This window comes from Saccoglossus kowalevskii, chromosome 4, assembly GCF_978046115.1.
Source record: "Saccoglossus kowalevskii chromosome 4, keSacKowa6.1, whole genome shotgun sequence".
NCBI lineage: Eukaryota > Metazoa > Hemichordata > Enteropneusta > Harrimaniidae > Saccoglossus > Saccoglossus kowalevskii.
The window spans coordinates 21036863-21063537 of NC_140644.1; the positions used below are offsets into that span (position 1 = coordinate 21036863).

General features: G+C 38.1%; 3 protein-coding genes across 5 annotated transcripts in view; 2 read left to right on the plus strand and 1 right to left on the minus strand.

Annotated features, from left to right (window-relative positions):
* The first annotated feature begins 182 nt into the window (after positions 1 to 182).
* Positions 183 to 5560, plus strand: LOC100376279 (sequestosome-1-like). Of its 2 annotated transcripts, XM_085497946.1 has the most exons (9): positions 183 to 428; positions 649 to 824; positions 1953 to 2048; positions 2258 to 2481; positions 2663 to 2900; positions 3041 to 3541; positions 3644 to 3909; positions 4106 to 4217; positions 4329 to 5560. In XM_085497946.1, the coding sequence occupies exons 1-9, from the start codon at positions 340 to 342 to the stop codon at positions 4472 to 4474; spliced, it is 1848 nt and encodes a 615-aa protein (XP_085354072.1). In that variant the 5' UTR covers positions 183 to 339; the 3' UTR covers positions 4475 to 5560. The 2 variants fall into 2 exon arrangements, with proteins under 2 accessions (XP_085354072.1, XP_002737931.1); XM_002737885.4 differs by lacking the exon at positions 3041 to 3541.
* Positions 5561 to 6130: 570 nt separating this feature from the next.
* On the minus strand, positions 6131 to 13444 carry LOC100376125 (tetratricopeptide repeat protein 29-like). The gene is made up of 10 exons (XM_002737884.4): positions 13330 to 13444; positions 12152 to 12399; positions 11694 to 11917; positions 10219 to 10404; positions 9873 to 10094; positions 9488 to 9573; positions 9093 to 9184; positions 8333 to 8456; positions 7727 to 7973; positions 6131 to 7173 (listed from the first exon to the last, which is right to left on the minus strand). Exons 2-10 carry the CDS (start codon positions 12382 to 12384, stop codon positions 7073 to 7075), a joined length of 1515 nt encoding a protein of 504 aa, XP_002737930.1. The 5' UTR covers positions 12385 to 12399; positions 13330 to 13444; the 3' UTR covers positions 6131 to 7072.
* A 176-nt stretch (positions 13445 to 13620) lies between these two features.
* LOC100378977 (uncharacterized) overlaps positions 13621 to 26675 on the plus strand; it is a 29043-nt gene continuing 15988 nt past the window's right edge. For both annotated transcript variants that reach the window (XM_002737901.4, XM_085497947.1), the window contains exons 1-5: positions 13621 to 13818; positions 17312 to 17417; positions 18187 to 18285; positions 19389 to 19535; positions 20219 to 20340. In XM_002737901.4, coding sequence (XP_002737947.2) covers positions 13772 to 13818; positions 17312 to 17417; positions 18187 to 18285; positions 19389 to 19535; positions 20219 to 20340 — 521 coding nt within the window. In that variant the 5' untranslated portion in view covers positions 13621 to 13771. The remainder of the gene's footprint in view (positions 13819 to 17311; positions 17418 to 18186; positions 18286 to 19388; positions 19536 to 20218; positions 20341 to 26675) is intronic.

Genomic DNA, 26675 nt, shown 5'->3' on the forward strand with positions numbered 1-26675 from the left:
GCATAATAGTTATATCATTCATTTTTTTTCATTAAAATACAATAAAACTATGAAAGATCGAAATTTGGCGACGATATTTCGAAGGTATCTAAAATTACTATCACGGTGACGTTGGATATTTCTAAATTTAGACTATGAAGTCATGTGCTATTTTTACATGCGCAGTGCTTGATGCGCGAATTGCATTTCTCTGTCCAGGGTGTGATTGGCTGACGAGACGGGTATTGGGCAATTTTCTGAGTGTGACTCAGCTGCACGATTTCGTAAATTGGAACCATCTGGTTCTCTAGATTTGTGTATAAATACATCAGATCCAACCTCCAGAAACTATTACTACTGATGACAAGCATACAGACAAGCATCTCAAAGAAGACTATTATTGCCAATACAGTGCGAAAAAATCATTCGACGGGAGAAATCAGCTACAGGTACGTCACCTCGTCCGGACACTTTGCTGTTGTTTATTTACATCATTTCGTAGTTCAGCCAACGATATGTATGGTCGTATTTCTAGACTATGTTTGTCAATTTTCACGATCATTATGATTCCGCTAACAACGTACATGTGATTTCATCCGTATTTTTCAAACATCAATCTCCATAACTTAACAACCTGAGTGTAATAATTTGTTTTCCTTTTCCCTGCAGTATGAACATGTCTATTACAGTGAAAGCATATTTGCAGACTGCCGACGACAGTCAAGAAATTCGTCGATTTGCTGTGGATCAGGGTGCATCCACAAGCTACGAGTACCTGTCTACGAAAATAACACAGGTATTCCCATCTATTGGAAGATCGGATTCATTTACCCTCTCATACAGAGGTAAGTAGCAATGACAACTGTCAAATGGCAATAGATCATATATTTGTTGGTTAGTTTTAGCAGTACTGTAAATTACTTTATTTTTACTTGTAAATTGTTGTCACTGAAAGGGAGAATCACTGAAAATGGAATCTAGCGAAAATGCCTTTTTTTCCTGTATTTTTACACCAACTCATCAAATATCCGTGAAAATACAAAACAGCAATAATGTCTTTTCAGAGAAAATTAATTACAGCTATATAAAATAAAGTATTTCACAGTTCTCTTTGGTACATGTATATGCTTTTCCCCATTCAGGTTTGATACCAATAAGATTCACAGCTAATATTAGGTGTTGTATTTGTATATTATCAATCTCAAAACTGCATTGAAAACTGTAGAGGATGCAAATGGTCATACTCTTACTTTTGACACTACTGTTGGTTCCCTTGACTTTCAGTTTTTCTGCATTGAATAGCCAGAATTTCTGTAATCTATTCTAGCTGGTATGGAGATTTATTATGCTTATCACTCTTTTGTGATTTTGAATAGGAAACAGAATTAAACACATGTGATGTGAATATATATATATATTGATTCAAAATTGAATCACAGTTTGCGATGATCACATTTATAAGAACAAAGATCAGTGCTGAAAATTGTGAAAAATGTTCACCCTTTGACATGAAGGGAAAACAGAAATAATTAGGAAAACCTTCATTTTACACCATGCACTAATGTGCATAGTAAAATTTTGAAGAATTTTATTTCTATCTGCGTCATTGCTGTGTTGTGTCAGCTGCAGTAGTCATATTCTATTTCTAATTATCACATGACATGAACAGCCTGCCTAACTTAATCGAAATTGTCAACAAACCATTACATTGCAAAATTGAAAGGCAGACATTTTTTAATAGAATGAAATAGCCAGTTTTTTTTTTTTTTATATTATATTAGAAATAAATAATAATTAATATTTGTGGATGTTCAGAACCTGTCCTCAAGCATACAAATAAACAACAACCTGTCCTGTTGGCATACAAATAATTAAATTTTTTAGTGAAAGTAAATTTGTGAACTGCAATTCAACTAAAAACAAAAAACTGCAGTGACACATTAGTTATATTTCAATTCTCTTGGATATTTCAGATAGTGAGGGTGACTTGATTGCTTTCTCTAGTGATGAAGAATTAGTTGACGCTCTTGGTCAGCTCAGTGAAGATATCTTCCGAGTCTACATCAAACGTGAGTATCAAACATGCCTGTATCTATTTTAACTGGAATGAGGTGATGGATGATGCAATCAAAATTGAAGCATTGCATGATGGGAGAATTTGGTTCTATGACATCATACACTGATTTTATTTATAGACTGATTGTAATATTCATTCTTCTATAAAACTCTAATCGTTATTTGATCTTTATGTTTTAAAACTGTTCACTTTTAATTTTAGTGACTGGTAAAAAAGTCTCCCATGATGAGTCAAAATGTGGTGAGAAAGTCCTTCATCCCGGGGTGATCTGTGATGGATGCGAAGGTCGAATCTTTGGACCACGTTTCAAGTGTGCGGTGTGTCCAGACTATGATCTGTGTAAAGGGTGTGAGGAGAAAGGACTTCACCCAGATCATGAGATGATTAAGATTCGTAAACCACAGATTGGTCGTAGCCATATGGGGGTGAGTTGGTTTAAATGATCTTTTATGAGCATTGTGTCTGATATTTCGAATTTAAAATTGATTGTAGTAATTGTAGAGTAATTGACTCGTAGTTGAGGTTCCATGAGACATGGCATCCTTTGCTTTCAGTTACATGTTGTATTGGACTCCATATTTTACACAACATGTCTTGTCCAAACAGGGATTCTCCTTCCGTCCTGGTCTCTGGCAACTCTTTGCTGGTGGTTTACGTCCCAGAATGGCTCAGGAATGGAACCGTATGTGGAGACAAAGAAACCAAGAACAAACAGAGAAGTGTCCTGAAGGTGATGCACCAGCCGAAGAAGGCGCTTCTGAGAATCCAACTGAGGGGGCCAACCCACAGGAGGAGTATCTGAAAAATGTTGGTGATGCAGTGGCTGACATGTTGGGACCATTTGGTAAGTTGATTTACGGTAACTGATACAATTTTGGGTTACATTCCCGTCACCTCACTTTTCCTTACATCTTTTGCTATATCTAGTTGGATTAATTCCTCAGTTTATCTCACAAAGACATTTTTTTTCAATTAATTTTAAAGCAAACAAAAAACATCGTAAAAGACCACTCATAAGACGTTTACCGCAACGAAACCTAAAGAGAATTCATAAAGTAGCAACATGCACTGGCTTAGATTACATGCGACCAAGTCCTCGTACAGGTCGTTGTTTTCCCAATGCAGACAAGACAGAATGGCTACAACGACATAAAGTGAGGCGACATGGGGGAAATTTTTTCCCAATGCCTAGATCTTTTAAATGTCATAGGTTCATTAGAACCCATGTACCCCTAGGACCATCTGGTTTCTCTGGTGGCAAACGATTCAAAAGGTTTCACCAAGTGCAGCAACTGAAACAGCAGAGAAGGGGATTTTACCCGATAATAAGACCATGCAGAGATCAAGACATTAGTCCCATAATACCCTACCAATTCTGTGTCTTCAGTGGTAAACAAACCAGAAGATGTCAACAAATACATTGTCCTAGAAGAATGGCAATGTTCAATGAACGGAAACAACAACTATCAATGTTTACAAAAAAAGGTGCGGTTAAAAAAAAATAGATATGTCAAGAACCTTAAAAATTGTGGTTTCTTAATATTCCAACATAACATATTTTATAATAATTTGGATTTGTTTTCACAGGTATTGATGTTGACGTTGATGTAGAACACCATGGTATGCGTAAACGTTGTGGTAAAGGTCCTGGTCCTGGTCATCCATGGGGAAGAGGTCCACATGGTTGTGGTAGAGGACGTGGAGGTCGTGGTGGTCAAGGTGGAAGATGCCAACGTCGCAAGGCTCAAGCTGAGGCAAAAGCTGGTGCTGCTAAAGAAGCAACTTCAACTGACAACCAAGAAGCAATGAATGAGAATACTCCAAAGAATCATGAAGAAACTGCTTCACCAATGGTAAATTATGAATTACTATACATAACTCTTCACATTACAGCCTATGATTTGCTGTTCCCAACATATTAAATGTAATTTTACAAGACTAAATAAATAACCAAAATTAATATATTATATTTTCAGGGTTTGATAAAATTTTTATTAAACTACCCAATTTATTTTGTATATAAGATATTCATTTACGTTTGACTTGCAGGAAACTGATGTTCCTGCCAAGGAAGGGCAAGGTGGATCTAGTGATGAAAATGATTGGACAGTTGTACAAGACCCGGTCAGTTCTGCACCCCAAGATGGCACCCCTGCAAAAGGTAATTGTTTTTTGAACTTGGATCAAGATCATATTGTTACATTGAAAGTGGGGATAAATAGCATCTACCATGCCAGTCATGTTTCTAAAGTGTTGTTAAATCTCATTACAGATAGTGGATTAGCACAAGCATTGAAACAGATGAAAGCTATGGGGTTTGATGATGAAGGTGGTTGGTTAACTAGCCTGTTAGAAGCCAAGGGTGGTGATATTGGTCGTGCATTGGATGCTATCAAGATGGGCCATCACGCAAAGTGAACATACCCACTACAATGGAACCTACATTGTGACTTGACATGGATTTGCTGATACTGATTTTATCCACATTATAAATATGTTTTTAGCTTTATCATTATTTAGGTGTATTCAAATGTGTTGACTTAATTGATATGCGCTACAAATGACCCAGTGACTGATAACATTTCACAAAACATCTTTCTGAAAAATGCAATTTGAACCATTTGTTTTCGATTATGATTTGGATTCTTTTTTTCTCTCCAAATTTTAAAAATTAGTTTTGAAATGACTGCATTATTTATTTATTTGGATTTATGAAGATGAGACCAATAATGCACGTTTTCAATTGTTTAATTAATACGACCAAAATATGGCAATATATTTAGAGTATATTTCACTGTTAAACCATCAGTGGGAATTACAGATACAAATTATATTATGCCAATTATAAAGCTGGCACATTTTTAAAATGTCATCACTGGGTCAGTCAATATTAATCGTATATAACCAAAAAAAAAGGACTGGCAGGAACCCATGAATGTTTCCTACAATAATGAATAACAGAATTCTACTGTTTACCAGTTAATATAGCTTGTGTATGGGAAAGCCTAGGAAAGGAAAATCATGGGTTCCATGCAGTGTGTCCTTTTTATTATCGTTTGTGGAAGGCAGACAGACAACTATTTTCATATGCCTCGGGACACTTGACCCAGCTATCAAACAAATGTTTAGCTGGTCATGTTGGACCGAAACTCTCAAATTTCAAATTGAGGGGAAAAGTAGGATGGCTGTCGGTTTTATTGCACGGACGAGTCAACACTGCAATACATTTTGGTGATTGAGTCTCAGCATTGGTTGTTTTCATCAATATATTGCGTAGTCAGTAGAAAGCATTGACAAAATGTTGAGTTTCACAGTTAAGAAGAAAGGCCAATATTCCACCAAATAAAGTTATTTACCTGGAAATCTGTTTACATTAAGAGATTTCATGAAAGCACAAATAACTTATTGCCACATAAATAAATTTATCAGAGTTTTAAGGAAATGGTATTTAATTTTTTAACTTTGTATGGATTTACCGCATGGGTATTAAACTGTTGAAACTTACATGCTTTGTTTAGAATTTTTTTTGTACATCCCTGGATTATACCTTATCATTCTTTGCTGTGTTGCCCCTGAAGTTAAATCTGTTGTACAATGGCCCACTGTCACTTCTACAATTATTGATTTAGTAAGTCTTATTGATATAGTAATATTCAATACGTACATCCGTTATGCAATACAGAAGCAATGGTCCTCTGTCAATTATTGAAATAGTCGATACAACTTTCTATGTTATGGACATTTTCACCCATATATGAATCATATACACATCTCAAAAGTTCATTACCACTTTGAGGGCATATGTATTCTGGTTTCTTAACTTAAGTCATATTGACACAGCGCCCTCTAGTGTCAGTGATTCACATAATAAGCAATTTGCATCAGGTGGTATGAAAAAATAATGTAGCCAGACAGTTATTTATTCACCCTATACCTAAATTTGATTTTTTCAAGAACATTCTTGATACTTTTGATGCAAACTCAGAATATGATTTGAAAAATGATGAATTTCGAACATTGCAGTAAGGAAAGAAGCAAGCATCCAAAGCATAGTGTGAATATTTCAACAGGATATTCAATTTTCAAGATATATTTTTATTTGATATAAAATAATACATTCAATGATCTTGTACATGCAAGCATTATAAAAATGCATTACCTAGAGATCTAATCAATAGGGGTACCCTTTTTAATAATGTGAGACAATCAGAAAATAAATAGCATCTTGCAGAAAACAACAAAGTAAACTACAGTACCAGGGGTAGTATAGTTACTATTTGAGCATTTACCAATCTGGACGGTAAAAAACAGGTATGTTGACTGTATCGGTCTTGAAATGAACACATTAAGCAGGGTACATGGACAGGATTCATGTGATACACATGCAAGTCATGGGTTTGTGTCTATGGTACTGACAATTGAAGGATAGAAATATTTACTGTTGCATTCATTTTTTCTACTGTACACTGTACAAAAACACTTCCTGTATCTATTTACCAGGTAGGAGGGATGTATCAACACATTTCAAGGCATCTTCCTTAAATCAATATTTCTTCAATCAAGCAGCATAATATTAATTATATCAATCCCTATTCATTCTCAACACAATAGACTGAATGTTAAATTGAGAAAAAAAACTCGTACAGTATGGATAACAGTTTGTAAATAAAGTGAAGGGGAGGAGTGTCGCAATATGTATCACTGCACACCATGTTAATAAACTCACATTATAAAAGCACTGAAATGCTTTCAAGTTTTATACAAAATAAACAGTCAATTACAAAATATTTACAGCCTACATTTTAAGAACCTCTGTATAAAACATCCAAGTGGGATGCTGAATTAGAACACACAAGGGCTATACTGCAAACAGTCCTATGTAAGTTTTTGTTCTTCAATCGATTTCAAATGTTGTGTGTTCTTAAAAGAATTCCTCTTATTTAGTATTTTGTTTATAAAATGATATGATTTATGTACAGTGGAATGCTTGCATATACAGAGAAATTAGTTATATTTTCAATCTTTCTTCTCATTTTCCTCTGTCTTTTCTTCTTCCTTATTCTCACTTTTTTCTTCCTTTTTTTCCTCTTCCTTCTTCTCCTCCTTTTTCTCTTCAACTAATAGAAAGAACACGAATTTCAATAAATAAGAATTGTCATAACCAAGGGAAAGGAGTCTAATGTTTTTGGCTAAGTAAAAACGCAATGGCTGCCAATCAGCGGATTGAACACTATCATTTCTGCTGCCAAATTTTTTTTGCAATATTTGCCACATTTTTATTTTCCATAATTTATTATTTTAGTGCAAATGAACATACATGTAGAGTACAGTACTGGTCTTAATCAAAATTTTGAAGTAAAAAAATGGATCAATTTTGTGGAAGGTGACAAACATTTCATTCACATAGTCTTCCCCTTTAATTATATTTTTAAGAAAGTTAAACAAAATTAATTCACTTTACATGTACCAGTAAAATAGGTTGAGAATAACAGAATAATCAAGACGAGAACTTGAAATCAGTTTTTCCTCAACAGTGTGTCCTAAGTCGACAAGATGTGTCACTGACACACACAGATTTGCTAGGAGACAACTAGTTGTGGTAATTCACTAGGGCATTATTGACGCAAGAGAAAATCATACATACGAATATTCCTTCCACAATATATTTACCTTTGGGAGGAGGGCTATCCTTGACTGGTTCAGCAAACTGCTCACCACGTCCATTCTTGTATAAAATCAATGCCTCCAATCTTTTCTTTGAGGGTTTCTCAACACAGTCAGTATAGTTAAGTAAGATGCGATGTGCACTGGCAATACCATAGTGCACCCTTGTCTCACTGGTACCTAAGTTATCACCAGTGCTACGTGCTATGTTGTAAGCTTTTCCAAAGTATTCAGCCGCTTTCAGGTACTGGCCCTGTAATAGAAAAATTATTTTAGATTATTTATAACATGAAGTAATAAAAAAAAATTACCTAACCAACAAGTAATTTAGCAAAAAAGGTATTATTTAAGTTGTGACATATAACAAGTGTCTTTTGTAACATCACAACCATTGCAGCATTTGAAGTAATACAGACTTCTACAGACTATCTATGAAGCTTTTACTGAACAGATAAAATTCACAACCACCAATAATGATTAGACGATGTGGACAAGACAATAAAATCATCAAAGCCCCCTCTTAAATTGCATATACAGGTAGTAAATTGTGGAATGAAACATGAAGTATACACTGAATCATGATAATAATAAGTTCGCGAAACTATCTCTTACCTGTATGTTATATATGGTACCAAGGCAAGCTGATGCTCTGCCAAGTGCTTTTTCTTGCTTGCTTTTTTCTGCCACTTCAACAAACATCTCAAGGTAACGTATAGCATCTTCAGCCTTGCCTTGACTGAAAGTAACAAAATATGTATAGGTACAAAAACAGTTGAATATTTCATGGTCTGAACGAAACTAATATGAGAAACAAAAACATCAAATACCATAATGCTAATATTAATTGTATACTACTGAGATTACTGATAAATAATCTACCCAATAACAATATCAGAGTTTAGATCCACTGACATAATATTTTTGTACATTATTAGCTGTGAGAGAACTATTATGCTAAATGCATCAATTTCATTTCTAAGACACTCAATAACTCATCCTGAAAGCACAATTATAGAATGAGAACATTTAGCCTTGTTGATTAGGTTAAGATAAATATTGTGAACAATTGGAAAATAGATTGAAGTTATTTCTAGATCTTGGCACTTTCTGAGTTCATCATATTCACACTGTACAAACATAATCATTTTCATAGCTGCAGGTGGTGTACCACAATACAAACAAATATGAACAAATGTTCTCTACCACCCTAGCTTCCTGAAAAATATACTCCTATAAATTTACAGGTTTAATAACTTACAGAAAACTACAAACCGATTACATATATTTATGTATAATTCCAGTCACTACTGTAGTTTACATACAATGTACATGTATATGCATGTACTCGTACTTAAAATCAAATATTAGTCACCTTTCATATGCAGCAGCTATGGCTTCACAGGATTTTCCCATACCTTCCTGATCTCCAAGTTGTTTACAGATTTCCATGTAACCTTCATGATACTGAAAGGTAATGAAGGGTTTAATTTAAAGATTAAAATGCATTATTTGCCATGCAGTTTGGAGATTGAGAACATATTGATTACATACACAAAACTACACTAGGAAATAGGAAAATAGAACGTTATGTCAACTGAGTCCTAATCAGTTATAATATAGCAATGTTGTAATATGGTTAAACCATCAAGACTGCATTATTTTATATAATATACAAAGAAAAAGTATACTTCATCGAGACTTCTCATAGTTCTCAAAATCAGAAAGTGAATCAGAGTAAAGTAAATGTTATCAGATTTTTCCCCTTACCATGAGTGCTGTTTCAGGATCTCCAATATCTTTGTATGCTAAACCTAATTTATAACTTGACACTCCTTCTTTAGCTGTGTCACCACCTGAAGAATTACAGGACAAAAATAATGCATTTACAACTTGAGTCTTTGCAAATGCTAGTGATCTAAAATCACCAAGATTGGGTCCAATTCACACACACAGCAAATAAGTCGAGATCCAAACCAAACAAATGAATGAAATGAAAATTGGTTTATCAGTGTTTTGTAGTTTTGTAGTAACAGATTTTGACAATAAATAGTCAGTTAGGAAATGTGCATTGCATTGAAGGTGCAGTGGACGCACAGCAGCAGATGCTGCCCTCTATTGACAAATCTAACATTTTACTTTGTTTTTAACTTACTTTCTTTTGCCATTTCAAACGCCTTCAGCAAATACTGGATTGCCTGCTGTAGATCTTTTTTCTCTGCTTTCTGAAAGTTTTCTGCCATTGTTGTGTACAACCTCATGAGATGATCACATGACATGGCATGCAAACTGCCACCATCTGTTGTTCTCCAGCTTTTATTCCTTGAGCATAGCTTATAAAACGTTTCGAAGTGTTCTGCTGCTTTATCATATACTCCTAATATGCATAACCAGGAAAAGTGAGATTAAAATGACAAATATCTGGCATATATAAATTTTTATGAGGGTCAAAAGAAGAAAATCAAACAAAAAGGTACTGCGAAATTGGTGACTGGACTTACTGTTATGTTCATATCCTAAACCCATATTACAGTTGGCTTCAGCTTCTTTCCGTCGCCCGTCTCCTTTTATTTGTAAGCTAGTGTCAAGACACAATGTGTAAAAATGATCTGATAACCAGTAATCTTCTATTGCTTTAAAATATTCTGCTAATTTATGCTGTGCTGTATAGACTGCCTCCATATTGCCTGCAAGATAAATATGATGATTTACTACATACCGATATACATGTATATTAGGTGTATTATCTTCATTGAAACTTAGTACTTGATATCATAGGGTCAGACAGACTAATACAATCCCACACTGTATGGGCTTAAGTATTTGTTTTTATTTTTCTTTATTTTGCTGATAAGTGACAGCTAAATGCGCTAATTTAAAATCCAGTGAATCTTGAAATTTAACAATAGAATGTATTGTTTTTACAAACCAGTGAATTCAATGCATGTCTGCAACATCAAATCTGTTAAAATTAAAACCAATGAATATTTTTTGTTCTACAATATTTATGTGTAGAGTGCAAATAAAAAAGGTACAAAAATGAAAATTATGTGACTTTATCAGAAAGAGACCTCATGTTAATAATGGTGTTAATGAAATTCCTGGTTGGCACAATGGTAGACATTTAAATAGCTGCCTGAATGCATAGAGTGCATGGTGCCCTGGACAGATGCATGTACATGTATACACTTTTCTGACGCTGAGCAATAATTGTAATTATAAGAGATATTACTGCATAATACAAGTTAAAAATGATTCTGTGCAGTAGCCTGTTACTGTATGCACAACGTTAACTAATATTTTGACCAGATTGCTATTAAACTTTGTATTATTGGATATATTTAGTTAGTAGCCTTCACTGTATGATGTAGTACGTTAGTATGTATCATATCAAATGCAACAATTACAATATTTGCAAGATATCCAGCTAAGAAGTTCAATGCAAACAGCTGAACATCATTTACTATGCATTTATGAGTATCATAAGATATCACTACGACCACCACATTACACGGAATGTTCTGACTGACATTTCTAATTCAGGCTTTCAATTAAAACAATGACGTGAAGCATTCCCCTTATGATTTGTTCAACGAATATCTGCCACTTAGATTTTTCTGCTTGGTGCCTTTAGGACCATTTATTCTAACTTCATACGAGGAATCTATTTTCCACTACCACTGCATCCAGGAGTTGTGTTGAGCGTGTACAGCAGCAGGATCCAAGCCCACGTTGCATGCACAGATTTTAGGTTGTCCAGATAAAAAAGAACTCATGGACATTGTAAATACTGATTTTAGTTCATTGCTAATTTTACTACTTAAGTTAAAGACTTAAAAGTATTGCTCTAGCTGCCACAGTATTTGCAAGCCATGCACAGGAAGCCTTATTACTGAACTTATACTGTAATTTAAAACTTTATTAAGAAGGCTTTTACATAAGCGGGTGTGATTCAATAGACATTTAATATACTTACTTAGCCTGAGTGCAGCTTCTGCTTCTGTAAGGTATTGTTTTAATTTGTCTAATTTCTCATATTCATCTTCTAACAGTGTTAAATTCCATATTAATGAATCTGGACCTGCTGCTTCTCTTTCTGCTTTCTGTCGTTTGATGAGAGCAAATAGCTCAGAGAAAGATCTATGGAAACCATCTTTTAACATTTCTACGCACAATGTGTGGAAGTATGTATTCCTGTATCTGTAAAAATAATGTGGAGAAGAATGATTGGTGAAAAATAGTCTAGGACTAGGAGCATTATTCATTTACATGTACAAATGCGACTTTGGAAAAGGGCTTACACATTGAATCACATGCTTGTGTTTGGCATCGTAAATAACTTATTTTTATGGTTGAGTGGTTTGCCCTTCAATATAATAAACTGCATGAGGTCAGAGACCTGAAAAATTAGTGTATCAAAAAAGGAGTTCTAACCTAGCTGTGTCCATGTGTGAAAGGTCTGGCTGTTTTGCTCGTAGCATTTGCTGTTTTGCTTGCTGTTCTCTTTCCCTTTTGCCTATAAGTCTCTGTCCTGGTCTGTAAGTTGATCTGGAAATGCTTCCTGTACTAATTTTGCTGGGAGGGCTTGGCACCCTGTGTTGTTGTATTGTTTGTAATCCAGGGCCATGGCCCTGCCCTGGCGGGATAGCTGGCAGTGGTGCTGCCATTTTTATTTAAAAAAACTGAAAAATAAAAATGATGAAAGATTAAATCATTAATGGAAATACACAATATAGACCAACCCATTCCCTATATCACACTGGGCACAGTTGTTCAAAATTGTTGATTATATACTATATCAGATTTTATAAGTAAATATCTACTTTTAATGAACAGACTGAACTTAGTAGACTCGCACACAACATGACAATGATCAAAACAAACTGTTGACATTTGAAAGAAAATCACTGAACATTCTATCAGAATGGCACATTTAGCAAACTCTGAGCATTTTTTGTGTAACAGACGAAGCAATTTAAGTCAAAAAGTAAACGGAAGCCAAAAATTTATAATTTGGATTATGCAGTAATAATTAAGACTTCCTACCCCAGACCTGAATCCTAACCCGAACAATCAAGCCCCTCCCCAATGTAATTCAATATGCCCCTCCAAATAACTATAAGTGACCTGAAGAGGTGCACATGTATATACAATTGAAATAAGGGAGAGGCACTAGACGGGCATGGTTGAGATTAGAGTTATGAGTGAGGAGACACTCAGGAACTAACAGGAACAAAATTTGTAAAGAAAAGAAAACAGTGAGCTCCATGATTAGTTTTTTTTTTTCGCCACAAATTATATATACAATGCCTATTATATATTTTCACAGTGTGAACATTACTGTAGCCATAGAAGGTAGAAGGTCTACCTTCCATGATATCACAAAGCGTCATCAAGTGAAATCATCAACTATTTGGGTACGATATCAGAAATTTTCAGACAGAATGTAAACAAATCTGAACACCGCGATTCAATATTTAAAAAAATATGAGCTTCGAAAGAGAACCCACACACTCGAATGTTATAAAACGTATAAAAGTAAAGTCGTATAATTAATATATGTGTTACCAGCGACATTTGAATTTAATAAAACGAAGAAAGTAGAACAATACCTCTTTCGGCTGATGTTCCCGAATTTCGAAGTTCTACTAAAATCCAATATGGCGGACTATGTTCCTTGTTGCTATGAACACCATATCGGCCTCTTTCACAATAGTTTTATTAGACGGCTACTGAAACATAACTCACATAGCATATAAACATTAATTCATTGCTGTATATTATTATTAATTACTAAAAGGAGTTAATATTTTGAATGACAAACTTATCGCCACCAGTAGTTTGGATGAAATGTGGTGAATGAATAAGTTAGTGAACGAGTTGATCAAACGAATTCTCGCGTGAAGTGCGACAACCTTTGAACTTTGAGTTTATTTATTGACATAATACTGACTTTGCAGAGACTCTGCATTTGCATTTCAGCTAAATAAATTTGCAGCTTTATGTACGATGTACTGAAACGTACTACTAGTATTTAATAAAACCACCACAGCTATGGGTAGCTTGTTTAGCAAGAGCAATGAAGACGATGACCCTAAACAGTAAGTAAGATGCGATATTCAATAAAAGGGATTTGCTTCAGGGATTTTTTATCATGCATAGATGAAATTCACTGGTAATTAATTGTAAGTACATACGGAACAACAAACTAACACATTTAATTTATTTATTAACACACAACATCCCCGGGGGGTGAAAAGGGTTACAAATCAGATATTAGTATAAGAAAAACAACTACATAAAAAGTAAATAAAATAAAAAAAAAATAAAAAAAATAAAAAAAAAATGATAGAAATTTGTATACAAGGAATGTGTTACTGGCTTAGTTTATGTAGGTGCTGCTGTCTTGTATTAAAACAGTTTTTTAAATATTGTGCTAAAGGAATTGACATTTTCTCATCACTTAGTAATGATATGAATTTATTTTCATGACTAAATTTGTCAAAATTTGGTATACATTTATTAGCTTACAAGCTACAATGTAAAGTTTTAATCTTATTTCATTGTAATGAGGACAATTTATGACAAAATGTTGTTCATCTTCAACATGGTCATTGTCGCACATATTGCAGACTCTGTCTTTAAAATCCAATCCTGTATGCCGACCTGTTTCAATTTTCAGACAGTGGTTGCCAAGTCTAAATTTGTTTAAGGATTTGCGAAGTTCACCGTTTTTCATAATTGTTAAGTAGTTTTCTTGTTCTATTTTGTTTTAAAAATTTTGTAGGTTCTTAGTTTATTTTTAGAATTTGATTTTCTCCTATTGTCATTATTTATTTCATTTTTCCACTCAGTTGTAAACTCTTCTTTTAATTTCTCATGAATTGTTTTTAATTTTGATAATGAGATACTATTTGTTTTATTTAAAAGATAAGAATGGTTTATATTTTTAGCTCCGCTGTTGACTTTGTCGAGCGGAGCTTATCATATGAGTGATTGTCCGTCGTCGTTCGTTGTCCACCGTCGTTCGTTGTCGTCCGTGTCAATGTTTTACTTTTTCCACTTCTTCTTGAAAACTACAAGCCTGAATGCTTTGATACTTGGTGTATATATATATGTACCTTGGGTGGGCTTCTCTTAGATTTGTTCATTTCATGATGATATCTTCAATTCTCTAATTTTGGTGAATAATTTTGTCATTTTTGGTAAAAAGTGATATTTTCAACTTCTTGTTGAAAATCATAAGTCCAATTGCTTTTATATTACATATATAGGTACTACATGTGAACCTCTCTCAGATTTGTTCATTTCATGATGATATCTTCAATTCTCTAATGTTAGTGAATATTTTTGTAATTTTTGGTAAAAAGTGATATTTTCCACTTCTTGTTGAAAACCGCAAGTCTGATTGTTTTGATACTATACATATTGTTCATTTTCTAATGATATCTTCTGTTCTTTAATTGAAATGTGCAATGCTAACAGCGGAGCTATCTCAGCCGACAGGCTGCTTGTTTAATATCAAATCAAGTTTTTTAAAGCATTTACTTTTAATAATTTTATTGACATAGTATGCTTCTCGAAGTAGAGTATTTGTGGAATTTGCAATACGATTGGCATATGTTATCATTTGCTTCTTAATAAAAGAGTCAAGAGGTAATTTTCCCAATTCACTATATATTGCCATGATTGGTGTATTTTTTGAGATACCAAGAATGTACCGATAGTATGTATGCTGGACATCCTCTACAATTGATTTTCTACAACTTTCTTCTCCCCAAATGTCACTCCCATACACAATAACTGGTCTGATAAGTTTATCAAATAGTGACAGTAGTATGGACATGTCCAGACTACCAGATGTAATTTTGGGCTTTAATGAGAATAAGGCTTTTATTCCTTTTCTTTTTAGGTTTTTCATGGCATCTTTAAATTTACCATTTGGACTCATAATTAAGCCAAGATAATTGAAATCTTTAACTATATTGATTTCTTTTCTTTCATAAAAGAATATTTCCTTGTTAAGGGGTCTGTTACACTTATTCCTGTTATTTTATTATTGAATTCTGTAATTTTGATGGTGTTTTTGAAATTAGTAGCAAATTATCTTCTATATAATTCTTCTAATATCTAGCAATACAGTATAGTGTATTTTCTGTATTTTCCCCATATTTGTTAGTACCTATTCAGAAGGGAAAATCCTGTTTGACGGAATAAGTACAAATTCAATATCGGTAAACAGTTAAATTTTTATTAAAATTCCGTTTACAGTAATACAGACTACACAGCTCCCAAAAATACACGCATGTGACACAAAGTAGTGTACATGGACAGTTCACCAGAAGTTTACCCAGTGCATGTCGGGAGTTTGTCGCACTGCATGCTGGGAGTTAATCATACAGCAAGTTAACAGGGAATTCCGGAATCCTGCTTTTTAGGGTTTGAAAACAGGGATGGGTATCTGCATGGTACATCATGGCTGGGTCGATTACATTCAAACTTCACACACACATATACGGCCAGGATTCGGGAGACATTTGTGCTATTTTATTATTGTTATTAAACTTAGAAGGTTTAATAGCTCTCTCCACTGAAATATTGCATTGTGGGAAAGACTGTTTACCTAGGCTAGTACTTAGTAATATAGAGCTGATTTATTTTTTTTGTTTGAAATCCATGCTTATTAATTACTTAATTTACATAATAATTTGTCAATGTTCAACTTTTCTATTGCTATCTGAAGAACCAGCTTTCAATGAAACTTGGTACATAATTCTTTAGTTCTTGGTTCAAATTCATGAATATTGAATATCCAATTTGCATAACAATTAGCAATATTAGCTGTTTGACATATCTCAAGAACCAGTCATCATTGATGAAACTTGGTATGTAGATGCTCTGGGGTAAGCCACATATTCGTGTCATTTAGGCTTGAATTACTTGCATAGCAATTACCCTAGTCTTCTGTATTGGTTACATTACGTTTGAAAGCCATGTTTAATACTGTGAAATACTTTATTTTTGCTGGAATTAATTTTTGCTGAAAAGGCTTTTTGGGCGTTTTGTGTGGAATTTATTTTCACTGATTTTTGATGAGTTTAATGTGAAATATAGGAAAAAAAGTATATTCGCTGGATTTTATTTTCACGGAAACATCCCTTCAGCGAAAATAGCGAAAATAAATTCCAAGCGAAAATAAAGTATTCTACAGTAGTTACCAAATTTTCATTATTAATTCATTATGTAAGTTTCTAGTATATCAAAAAACAGATTTCAATGGAAGTTAGTTGATAAACCAGACTACACCATAGATGTAAACATTTATTTGTTTTGTTTCTGTTAAGCATTGTTAGCAGAGCTATGATAGTTAATTTTGAATTTCTTTATTTCTTTGTTTTTTTTTTTGCTTTTTAATTATTTTTAGAAACATTTTTGTGGTTGCATTTCTGATGTTCACTAGTTTAATTTGAATAATGCAAAAATAAATCTGCTAAAGCCCTTTGCTTTATGCAACAAAGAATGATAAAGATCACACTGATTATAGTAGAACGTATGATCATTTTTTCCATTGTTATATTAAAATTTTTTTTTCAGAAAGTATCGTCTACGTGATGGGATCACTCTGTATGATGCTGGTGCTAGTCCATGTGGAAGACGTGTACGTATGACACTTCTTGAGAAAGGACGACAGTGGAACACAGTAGGTATTATATACATGAGTGATATAATAATAATATTCATTTTATTAGCTTGCACAATCCTCATTAGATGAAGGGAAAGGTATACATGGGGAAAATGTCTGTCCCCATTGTTGTTGCTGTCCTCGGCATACATGTTTTTTTTTGTGGTTACAATAACAATTTTATATGAACTTTTTCAAACTTGCATAAGTTATTAACCAGTTTGGCCTCTTAGCCAAGTTTAATTTTGTCATGTATAGTACAGTAGTAAAGTCCATGTGTATCTTATCCTGTTCCCAGCTTTAAGCAAGCTGTTTTTAATAATAATAATAATAATAATAACTTTATTACACAACTAAATCATCAGAGGATTTAGTACGGTAAAGAGAATAACAAGACATAAATAAACAAATGTAATAAAAAAAAACTGAAAAAATAAAAAATAAAGAAATATAAAAATAATATTAGCAGACATGCATTTTAGCTACTGTCATCATACAGCACGTGTTCGGATTTCATGTAAACAAACAAAGTAATTTGCATACGTGTGAGTCGCTATGGGTCCCACATCGAACATGATGCAGCATGACGACTGTATAATATCAAGTCAAAAGAATCAATTGATTCTTAAATTGATAATGTAATGTTACACAACATCATCCATGTGCCTTTTGTTAGATTCCTTGCAATCACATTATTGATATATGACAGGTATTGTCTGGCACATGTATGTACACGTTATTATGTACTCGATTTATCACCTTGAATCATGTGTGTGTTTCCAAACAGGTTGAAGTGGATTTGTTAAATGCTGAGCAGAAAACAGCTGAATACTTGAAAATAAATCCCAATGGCAAAGTGCCAGCAATAATTGTACATAACGTGGATGTGAGTATATCTATTTTATACACTAACTTTCTATGTACTTCATTAAAGATAAATAAAGAAATTAAACTTCAATACACATTGCACATAATTGAACTATATATTAATTAATCATACAACATTGACACAACCTGTCATTGTCGTACCATAGGTCTTATTGTATGCATTGCCTTTCCTTCGCACTTACATTGTATGTTGCTTACTGTATTTTTATATTAAAAGCATATCTCCAATAGAAGTGTTGTACACTGAATCATTAAAATATTATTTATTTGATCACAGAAACACTTTTGTAATTTACATTAATATTGCATAAACTATTACATGTAATAAAATTGTGAAATTCATAAATGCCTAAAGATGGTAGAATGGCGGCCATTTTAATCTTAAAAATTTATCTAAATTTTGGAACTGCATCTTGGTCATGTATGGATTTTGTTCAAACTTGGTACATAGTTTGAACATTATGAGACCTTGATGCACATCATTTGGATTCAAAATAGCCAACTGGCAGCCATTTTCTTTTAAATAAATGCTGTTCCAGATGTCTGACCGTTCATGTTAAAACATTATACGTACATATACGTTGTACATCATATCACATGTATGTACATGTATTTGTTTGCTGATCAGATTCAAGATGGCTGAATGGGCACCATTTTAATGTTACAAATTCATTGAAATCTATCATGGCTGCCATTCCGGAACTGGATTTTGGTCATGTACAGATGGATTTCATTCAAATTTACTACATACATTGAAACCTTAATCCATGTCATTTTGTTTTTCAAATCAGTTAAATTTAAAATGACCGTCTTTAGTTATAATGAATTCTGTTCAAGAGCCAAATCTCTGACATGACTTGACTAATCATGTTGAAACATTATTTCATGTTACATGTATGTACATCCTAAGGCACTATCAGATTAATATAATGAGAAACAATTCGATGGAACACACCAGTTCAATTGTACAGCCTTCTCAGGCACCATCAGATCAATTAATATGATCCTAGAGTGTATGATATGAAATTCAATTGGTAACATATGACAAATAATAGTCAGATTAACCACTAGCAATCCAATGAATTATGTTTGTGTATGTAGGATATACCAGACTGTTGTTTGTTTGAATCCAATGTCATAACAGAGTTTCTGGACACTGTTCTGCCAGGAAATAAACTATATCCCAATGACCCCTGGGAGAAAGCTCAATGTCAGAGATGGCAAGAATGGGAAGTTAGTTTAACTGATGTAAGTATTCAGAAAATGTTGTGATTTCTCTTTATTTAATTTATTTAGAGAGAATCAGATGTATCAGAAATACATGTTGCTTTAACTATAATTAATAGTCAGTTGTATTTGTAGTTTGTATCAAGTTTTACTATATAATACCGAATGTTGTAAACAAGATGTCTTCTTAGACACAAATATGGAGTGTCATTTTGCAATTAGCACCTGTGCAAGTTAAGTGCCAGTTACTGTCAATCATGTCTGTCGTTATACATGATAAATTAAAATATGACTCTGATTAATGTATCTCCTCCATTGTAGTAACTTATCATCATTGCCTGTAACTCAACGTTCGATTAACTGTTATTTAAAGTTTGAGTTACTAAATGTGGACGTTTAACAAAAATAAAAATATATGTTGCCCGAAACTTGAAGTTTGTTAAATGTAAATTGGGCTTTGAGTTACAATTTGGGCGTGGTTTTGCAAAAGTGAGTGTGGTCATTTGTACAATGTCATCGTAACTTGATGCTCGTAACACAATGCCCATAACTGAACAATTCGGCATCTTGAAAATTACAAATTTTTTGAAATATTTATTAATCAATAATATGTCAGTAATGCTGTAAGAGGGAATAAACCACATAATGTAACATAATAAAATATCAGTGTTATTTTATTTTTTTGTAATTTTATTCTTTTTCAGGATTTTGTACCATTCATGTACCACAACCTGTTTAGTTTTGTCATCAGAGCTACACAACCAAGCTCTGACAGTGCTTTAAGGGGTAAAGATTGCTCGCAACATTTGCGTGATAAATATGAAAAGTAAGTCTTTATTTTTTTTATTTTGCTCTAGCTATATCTAAAACACAATTTATAAATCCCATGATTGTTCACCAGTGAATGTGCACTCTTTTACAATATCTCAAGTTTTGAACGAATTAAAGAAATGATGAATAAAAATAAACTCTTTGTGAAGTGCAATAAAGTTGTGTGAATGGTTTAAAACTTTGCAAAAAAACACACTTTGAGCCAAATTCAAATGTTTCATTAGTGAGTATAGTACTGTAAAATCTGTATTAGAAACCGCGGCTTCTATTAAAATGGTACAATGCAACGGGAATGCGGCTTCTATTAGAGCATCTATACATATAAGAAATGCTGAATTTTTTGGTTCTCAATTATTCAAATAAAATTGGTGCGACTTCTATTAGGGATGCGGCTTCTAATACAGATTTTACGATACTACATATTTTGGAGAGAACTTTTCATTGTATATAATGTCAAACTATCCTCATATTAAAAACTCACTAAATTCACTACGTTCAATTACCCACCATAGACTCCGGTCAGTCAAAATGACTATTTTGAACTGTAGGCATTAATCAGCGATTCTGCCGGTGACGGAGAGATAGAATCCAGGTCAGGGGAAGCCCCATGACCTCAAGATTCTTTTACCCCTTACGTCACGAACCCACATGACCGAGGCCATGTGGCAACGCCACAGGTAGCCGTCCATCACTCTTAATTTCTCTCCGCCTTGAGTGGAGATGAAATCTAGCGAGCTCTGCTGGATCGCCTGCTTTTTTTTTTCCTGTCCGGATTTATAGCTTGGGTTGTTGCCGCTGCTCGGCATCCGACATGGTAGCTGGTAGGATAAGTTTTCCTTGTCATTTTTACCCTCGTGTCGTTTTTCCCCTTTGTGTGTAGTATTTTCACAGCAAAGAAATCAAAATCCGGCGCCACTACGTAGTCACATGTTGATTTCATGGCGGCACCTTTTACAACTGTAATTCGTTTCCCTCATGCATGTTGTCTTTTATTTTTAATGTATTTAGCAATATATAGATGTAATGACAGCACCAGGGCTCGCTGCCGTTTTCTTTCCGGTCTCCTCGTGTTTCGAGTCGACCGTACAGTGGTTATATTCAGAATTTATCAGCATAGAACCCGCATCTGAGATACTTTGTCGTAGCTACGTGCGGGTTTCAGGGTTTTTGCGTGAAAGCGTGTTTTTTTCACTGGAGTTCTGAGGCCTGAGATTTTCTTTCAGAGCCATCAAAATCGCTGAGACTGACCGCGTCACAGCAAGGTCGCGCGTCCAGTAAACAAATCGGTTAAAGTGAGTTACGTGTTTTGCATGAGTGGAAAGTCCTCACGCTCGGCTACTGGTACTTCATGTACCGGGACGTCGAGTAAGAGGCCCGACGGTGGAGGTACCGATATTTTTCTCGGTCTCCCCCGCTGATCGAAGGGCATCCTCACAGTCTGTTTTTTTCAGGCGGTGGTTTACCCGATTTTACCGGCTGCAGCGAGGCTGTGCCCCTGGAGGCTTTCCTCCTATGGGGCCCGTTGCGGGTCTCTTTGTGGACCCTTCCTCGCACGGCACCGGGTTTGCTTCCGAGTTGAGGGCTTCGGTCGAAGGACTGTCGGGGCAATTGCGTACCTGGCAGGCCGGGTAGATCAGACGCAGTCGGAGCGAGCTGTCTCCACTGTGTCCCCTCGGTAGGCAAGCAGGAAGAGACACGAAAGCATGTTTGCATTCAAACACGTCTCTTCCGGGGAACCTCCGTTCCCAGTCACGGCTCTTCCACTATTTTGGGGGGTGGCCAAGGCTCAGGCTAATTGCACCGGTCCTTCTCTGGATGCCAACGGGGTGCTGGCAGCCAAGTCTCCGATCTCAGGGCAGGGCTTTCAGGGCAGGGCACGCGTTGACCCCCCCCACTTTCAGCCAGCTAGGGTTCGTCACGCGGTAACGGTACAACGGTAACGAATTTATCCTTGTGTCCGGTTTCCGCTGTGGGTTTTGACTCCTTTCTTACCGACCCACGGGCGTCCCCAGAGGGAACCGACCCTGTCATGAGACGCACAGTCGAACACGCTCCCTCTCACATATTTTAAGTTAAAGGAGATGCAGTTCACTCGCGTTGGATACAGCCGGTACTCCGGGCGGTCCCTCAGAGTCTTCCATCTGTATGACTCGGTGAGCCACGCTTTTGGGGTGAGGCGGAGTATCATCGATCCCAGTGATACGATGTATATACCCCCACCCTTGATCCTAAAGCGACCACCTAAGGGTTGCTTCAACGCTTATGGGATCACGGGCGTCGGGATCCAAAGCAACCCCGTCGGCACATCTCTCCCCTGTCCGTCTGAGTGCGGAGTGGGGCGCAGAGCATGCAAACGGTGTTGATGGGCGGCGTTGGTCAGCCGCGGAGGATGTAATGCTTAAGGCCCCCGGGTGGGGATAACGTTAGGCAACACTTCCCACTGGACCAAACGCTACCCGGTCGGTGTGTTTCGGGATCAGACCCCATAGCATGGGATGAGACCAAAACGCCCCCAACCGGATTCCAAGGCTCCTTCCCCAGACCCCGGTACCACGAATTTGGCAAACCGGGCAAAGGGGGATAGCCGCGTTCCATGGGTGTCTTTGCCAATTGAGGACGACCCATCTAGCCCTGAGGGCAGAGTTGCTTGAGCGCATTATTATGCGTGCCCAGCACTCTGGTGACCTTGGAGGCAGAACGCACCAGCCTCCTAGACCAGGCAACATTTTTACTGGTGGGCCACCGCACATCTACGTGCGACACCCCCTAGTGTTGCCTGGCTCGCTTGGCCAGGGCCACTACTGTGCTATGAGACGCGGCCTTAGACGCATGTGTTTTCGCCGACAAGCTGAGCCGGGGTACGTCCCCACCTCAGTGACGCAGACTGGACACCCTCCACCTTCTTTGTTCAGGGAATGGTGGGTACAGTCTCGGAGCTTCGGAGTGCAATGAATCAGAGGGTTCAGATCGAATCCGCTAGCCAGTTGGTCCTGCCATGGGCAAGCGGAGGGCACCCCAAGCACAGAAAACACAACGCCCTAGGGCGTTGTCCGCTAGCCAGAGTCAGCCAGGAGGCAAGCGCTTATACCCTTCCATGGGAGGGAAGGGTAGTGGCGCGCCCCCAGGGAGGTAAGAGCCAGGTGGTGGCTCCTCACCCTCTCTGGGCGGACGTCTACCCGGCAGCAGGGGAAGCATGTTTGACGCTCACCTCTGCAACCGGGGGGGACAGGCACGTGTTCGGTGAGTGGCCAGGTCACAACTTAGTGACTACTTCAGGCCTTGGGGAACTCACCTCATGGGGGAAGGGAGCACCCCCCCCCCCCTCGCAACTGCCGAACACATGGCCACACATCCCTGTCGTACACAGATTGCGTCGGTGTAGTCTGGTACTGTCGAACACATGGCCACACATCCCTGTCGTACACAGATTGCGTCGGTGTAGTCCGGTTTGGAGACGGCGGGTGACCGATACCTGGACCTTTCCAGGTGGTGACATCCGTTTACGACATACCGCATTTCCCCCCGTCAGTGTCTCCCCTGTTGGGCACTGCCAGGGGACTCCCGCAAGGCGGAAGCAATCAGACAGGAAGTAGCAGTTTGCTGGGGAAAGACGCCATACACAGGGTACATCAGCCGGAACTCCAGGCTTCTACCCAAATGTGTTCGTAGTACCAAATCTACAAGTGGCAGGCGTCCAGTTTTGGACCTAGACAGACTGAATCAGTACGTGCCCCTCGATCGGTTCCACATGGAGACACCATTCAGGGTTCTTCTCTCCATCCACCGTTTTGACTGGCTAGCCCCGCTAGACTTAAGCGGGGCCTACCTGCACGTACCGATGCACCTAGCGAGTTGCCATCTCCTTCGAATCGCCCAGCTGGGCCAAGTATTCGAACTTCGGTGTCCCCCCCCCCCCGTTCGGGTTAGGCACAGCGCCCTATGTGTTCACCAGAGGGATGAAACAGGTAGTGCTGCTGCTTCACCAGATGTCGGTACACCTCAATCCGTACCCAGACTACTGGTTACCAACAACCCGGGCAAGGGGTAATAGCCAAATGCATCAGGCTAACACAGGATTTACTTCACCAGTTGGGCTCGTTAGTAAATCGACAAGTCCCACCTCGAGCCAATGCGCAGTTGGTGTCCCTGGGCATGGAGTTTTGACACAGAGGTAAGCTTGGCTTAGCTATTTCAAGCATATTGCTTAGTGCTAAGCAGCCTAGCCGAATGCCTAGTCAGCGTTCCCTTGGTGTCCCTCCGTGAACTAATGCGGATCATCGGAATGATGACCTCGCTTCGAAGGGTCGTTCCCCAGGTCGCACTACGCAGCTGCCCGGTATAACGCTTGTTATAACGCCGAGCTCACCTATGGGAACTAGATAGGCGGGTTTCGATCTCGGACCAAGTGAAGGAAGCCCTGCCCTGGTGGTCGTCACTGACCAACCTCGGGCAGAGGGGCCCCCTTGAACCCGCTCGCTGCAGGTATGACTCTGGTAACAGATGCCTCCCCCAGGGTTGGGGAGCGCATCTATTGGACGAACAAGCCCAAGGATATGGCTCCCGCATAGTTTTGGGACCACCATATCAACCGGCTCGAACTGTGAGCAGTGTACTTAGCACTACCACGCTTTCTACCCGTAGTTCGAGACCACAGAGTCCTGCTCCGCACAGACGTGGTCTCCTTCAAGAAGGAGGGGGGGACGCATTCCCCATCGTTGTCAGTCCTAGCGGAGCAAAATCCTCCTTTGGTGCCTGGAATACAATGTGGAGCTAACCGCACACCACCTTCCAGGGGTGAGGAACAGTCTGATGACGCCCTTTCAGGGCGACTCCGTCTCCAGAACACGGAGTGGCTGATACCCCAGTGGGTAGCCTCCAGGCTGTTTCGGCTGTGGACGGTCCAAGGTTAGACCGTTTGCCGCACCCCGGAACACCAAGCTCCCGACGTATGTAACACTCCTGCTGACTCCAGGAGCCTGGGCCAGGGTCGCTTTGCTACCCCGCGGACCCACTTAGTTGTGTACGCTTTTCCTCCCTTCCCGCTAGTCCACCGGGCACTGGAGAAGACTTCGACAGGTGCACACCTGCATATTATCATTGGTCGCACCCAATTGGCCAAACGGGGCCTAGTTTCCACTTCTGTCGGAAACGATAGTCGAAACACCAGCAGTGCTTCTGGACTTACCGGACATGCCGTCCCAACCAGACGGTGCACTACCACGAGCCCAGCGGGTATCACTTACCCGCATAGAGGCTCTCATTAGACCCGCACATACAAAAGCTTTATCTGAGCGGGCTGCAAACGTCCTGGCTAGGGCGAACAGGGATTCCACCAATGCAGCCTACATTTCTAGGCTGCGAGCATACACTGGTTAGTGTAGCGGAAGGGAGATTGATCGATACCATCCCTCTTCGTCCACCTGTTTGACGAAGTGGGTTTGTCCTACGCAGCGATCGTTGGCTACAGGTCGGCCTTGTGCCCCACCATTCAAACATACGGGAACAAGACTAACCGATTGTCCTACTATTAGGAGACTATTTACTGCTTTCCAGACGCTGAGACCCCATGCAAGGGAACTGGGACTTGTCGGCTGTGTTGTCCGCTCTAAGCAGACCGCCTTTTGAGCCTCTCTGATCAAGCACCACTCAAATTTTTGGCGTGGAAAATAGTCTTCCTACTGGTCCTCGCCTCAGGTAGGCGTCGGCCAGAGCTGGGGGGCATTGTCCATCCCGGATGATGTACCGCCGTTATGGACAATCAAGTTGTGCTAAAGACACGAATCGGGTTTCTCGCCTAGAACCAAATCCCAGGACACGATCCTCACCCGATCGTCATCCCCCGGCTGGCAAATATTGTCGGTCCGGAGGATCAGGAGGAATTGCTTCTCTACCCGGTCCGAGCGCTGAGTTGCCGCGAGAACCGTACCAGGTTTTCCAGACGGGGAACCAAATACATATTTTTGTGTTACGGCCCTGGCAAACAGGATAAGCCGGCTTCCCCGACTTCCATCTCCAGGTGGATTACTGCGACTGTACTGGAGGTCTATAATACAATATCCTCCTCAACACAGACCTTGCAGAGGCACCAAGTACGAGAACATGAGGTCCGTGCGATTGCTAACTCACTAGTGCTAGCGTCAGGTGCCCACCCTCAAACACATTCTGAGGGCAGGCTTCTGGAGAACGCAGAACGTCTTCATCAACTACTACCTAGGAGACACCCAATCTATTGAGCAGGGTCTCTTCAGGTTAGGCCCCGTAGTAACGGGTCAGGCTTTGTTTGCTGACCCAGCCCGTATGACCGCAGGGGCCCCTGCGCATAGGCGATAA

Bases quoted from the DNA above. Each gene is read 5' to 3' on its own strand.
- LOC100376279 (XM_085497946.1), top strand. From the start codon at position 340: ATGACAAGCATACAGACAAGCATCTCAAAGAAGACTATTATTGCCAAT. The intron at 429-648 runs GTACGTCACCTC...TTTTCCCTGCAG, and splicing joins ACGGGAGAAATCAGCTACAG to TATGAACATGTCTATTACAG. The intron at 4,218-4,328 runs GTAATTGTTTTT...ATCTCATTACAG, and splicing joins AGATGGCACCCCTGCAAAAG to ATAGTGGATTAGCACAAGCA.
- LOC100376125 (XM_002737884.4), bottom strand. From the start codon at position 12,384: ATGGCAGCACCACTGCCAGCTATCCCGCCAGGGCAGGGCCATGGCCCT. The intron at 9,185-9,487 runs GTAAGGGGAAAA...ATTACCTTTCAG, and splicing joins ATCCTGAAACAGCACTCATG to TATCATGAAGGTTACATGGA. The intron at 8,457-9,092 runs GTGACTAATATT...TGTTACTTTCAG, and splicing joins ATAGCTGCTGCATATGAAAG to TCAAGGCAAGGCTGAAGATG.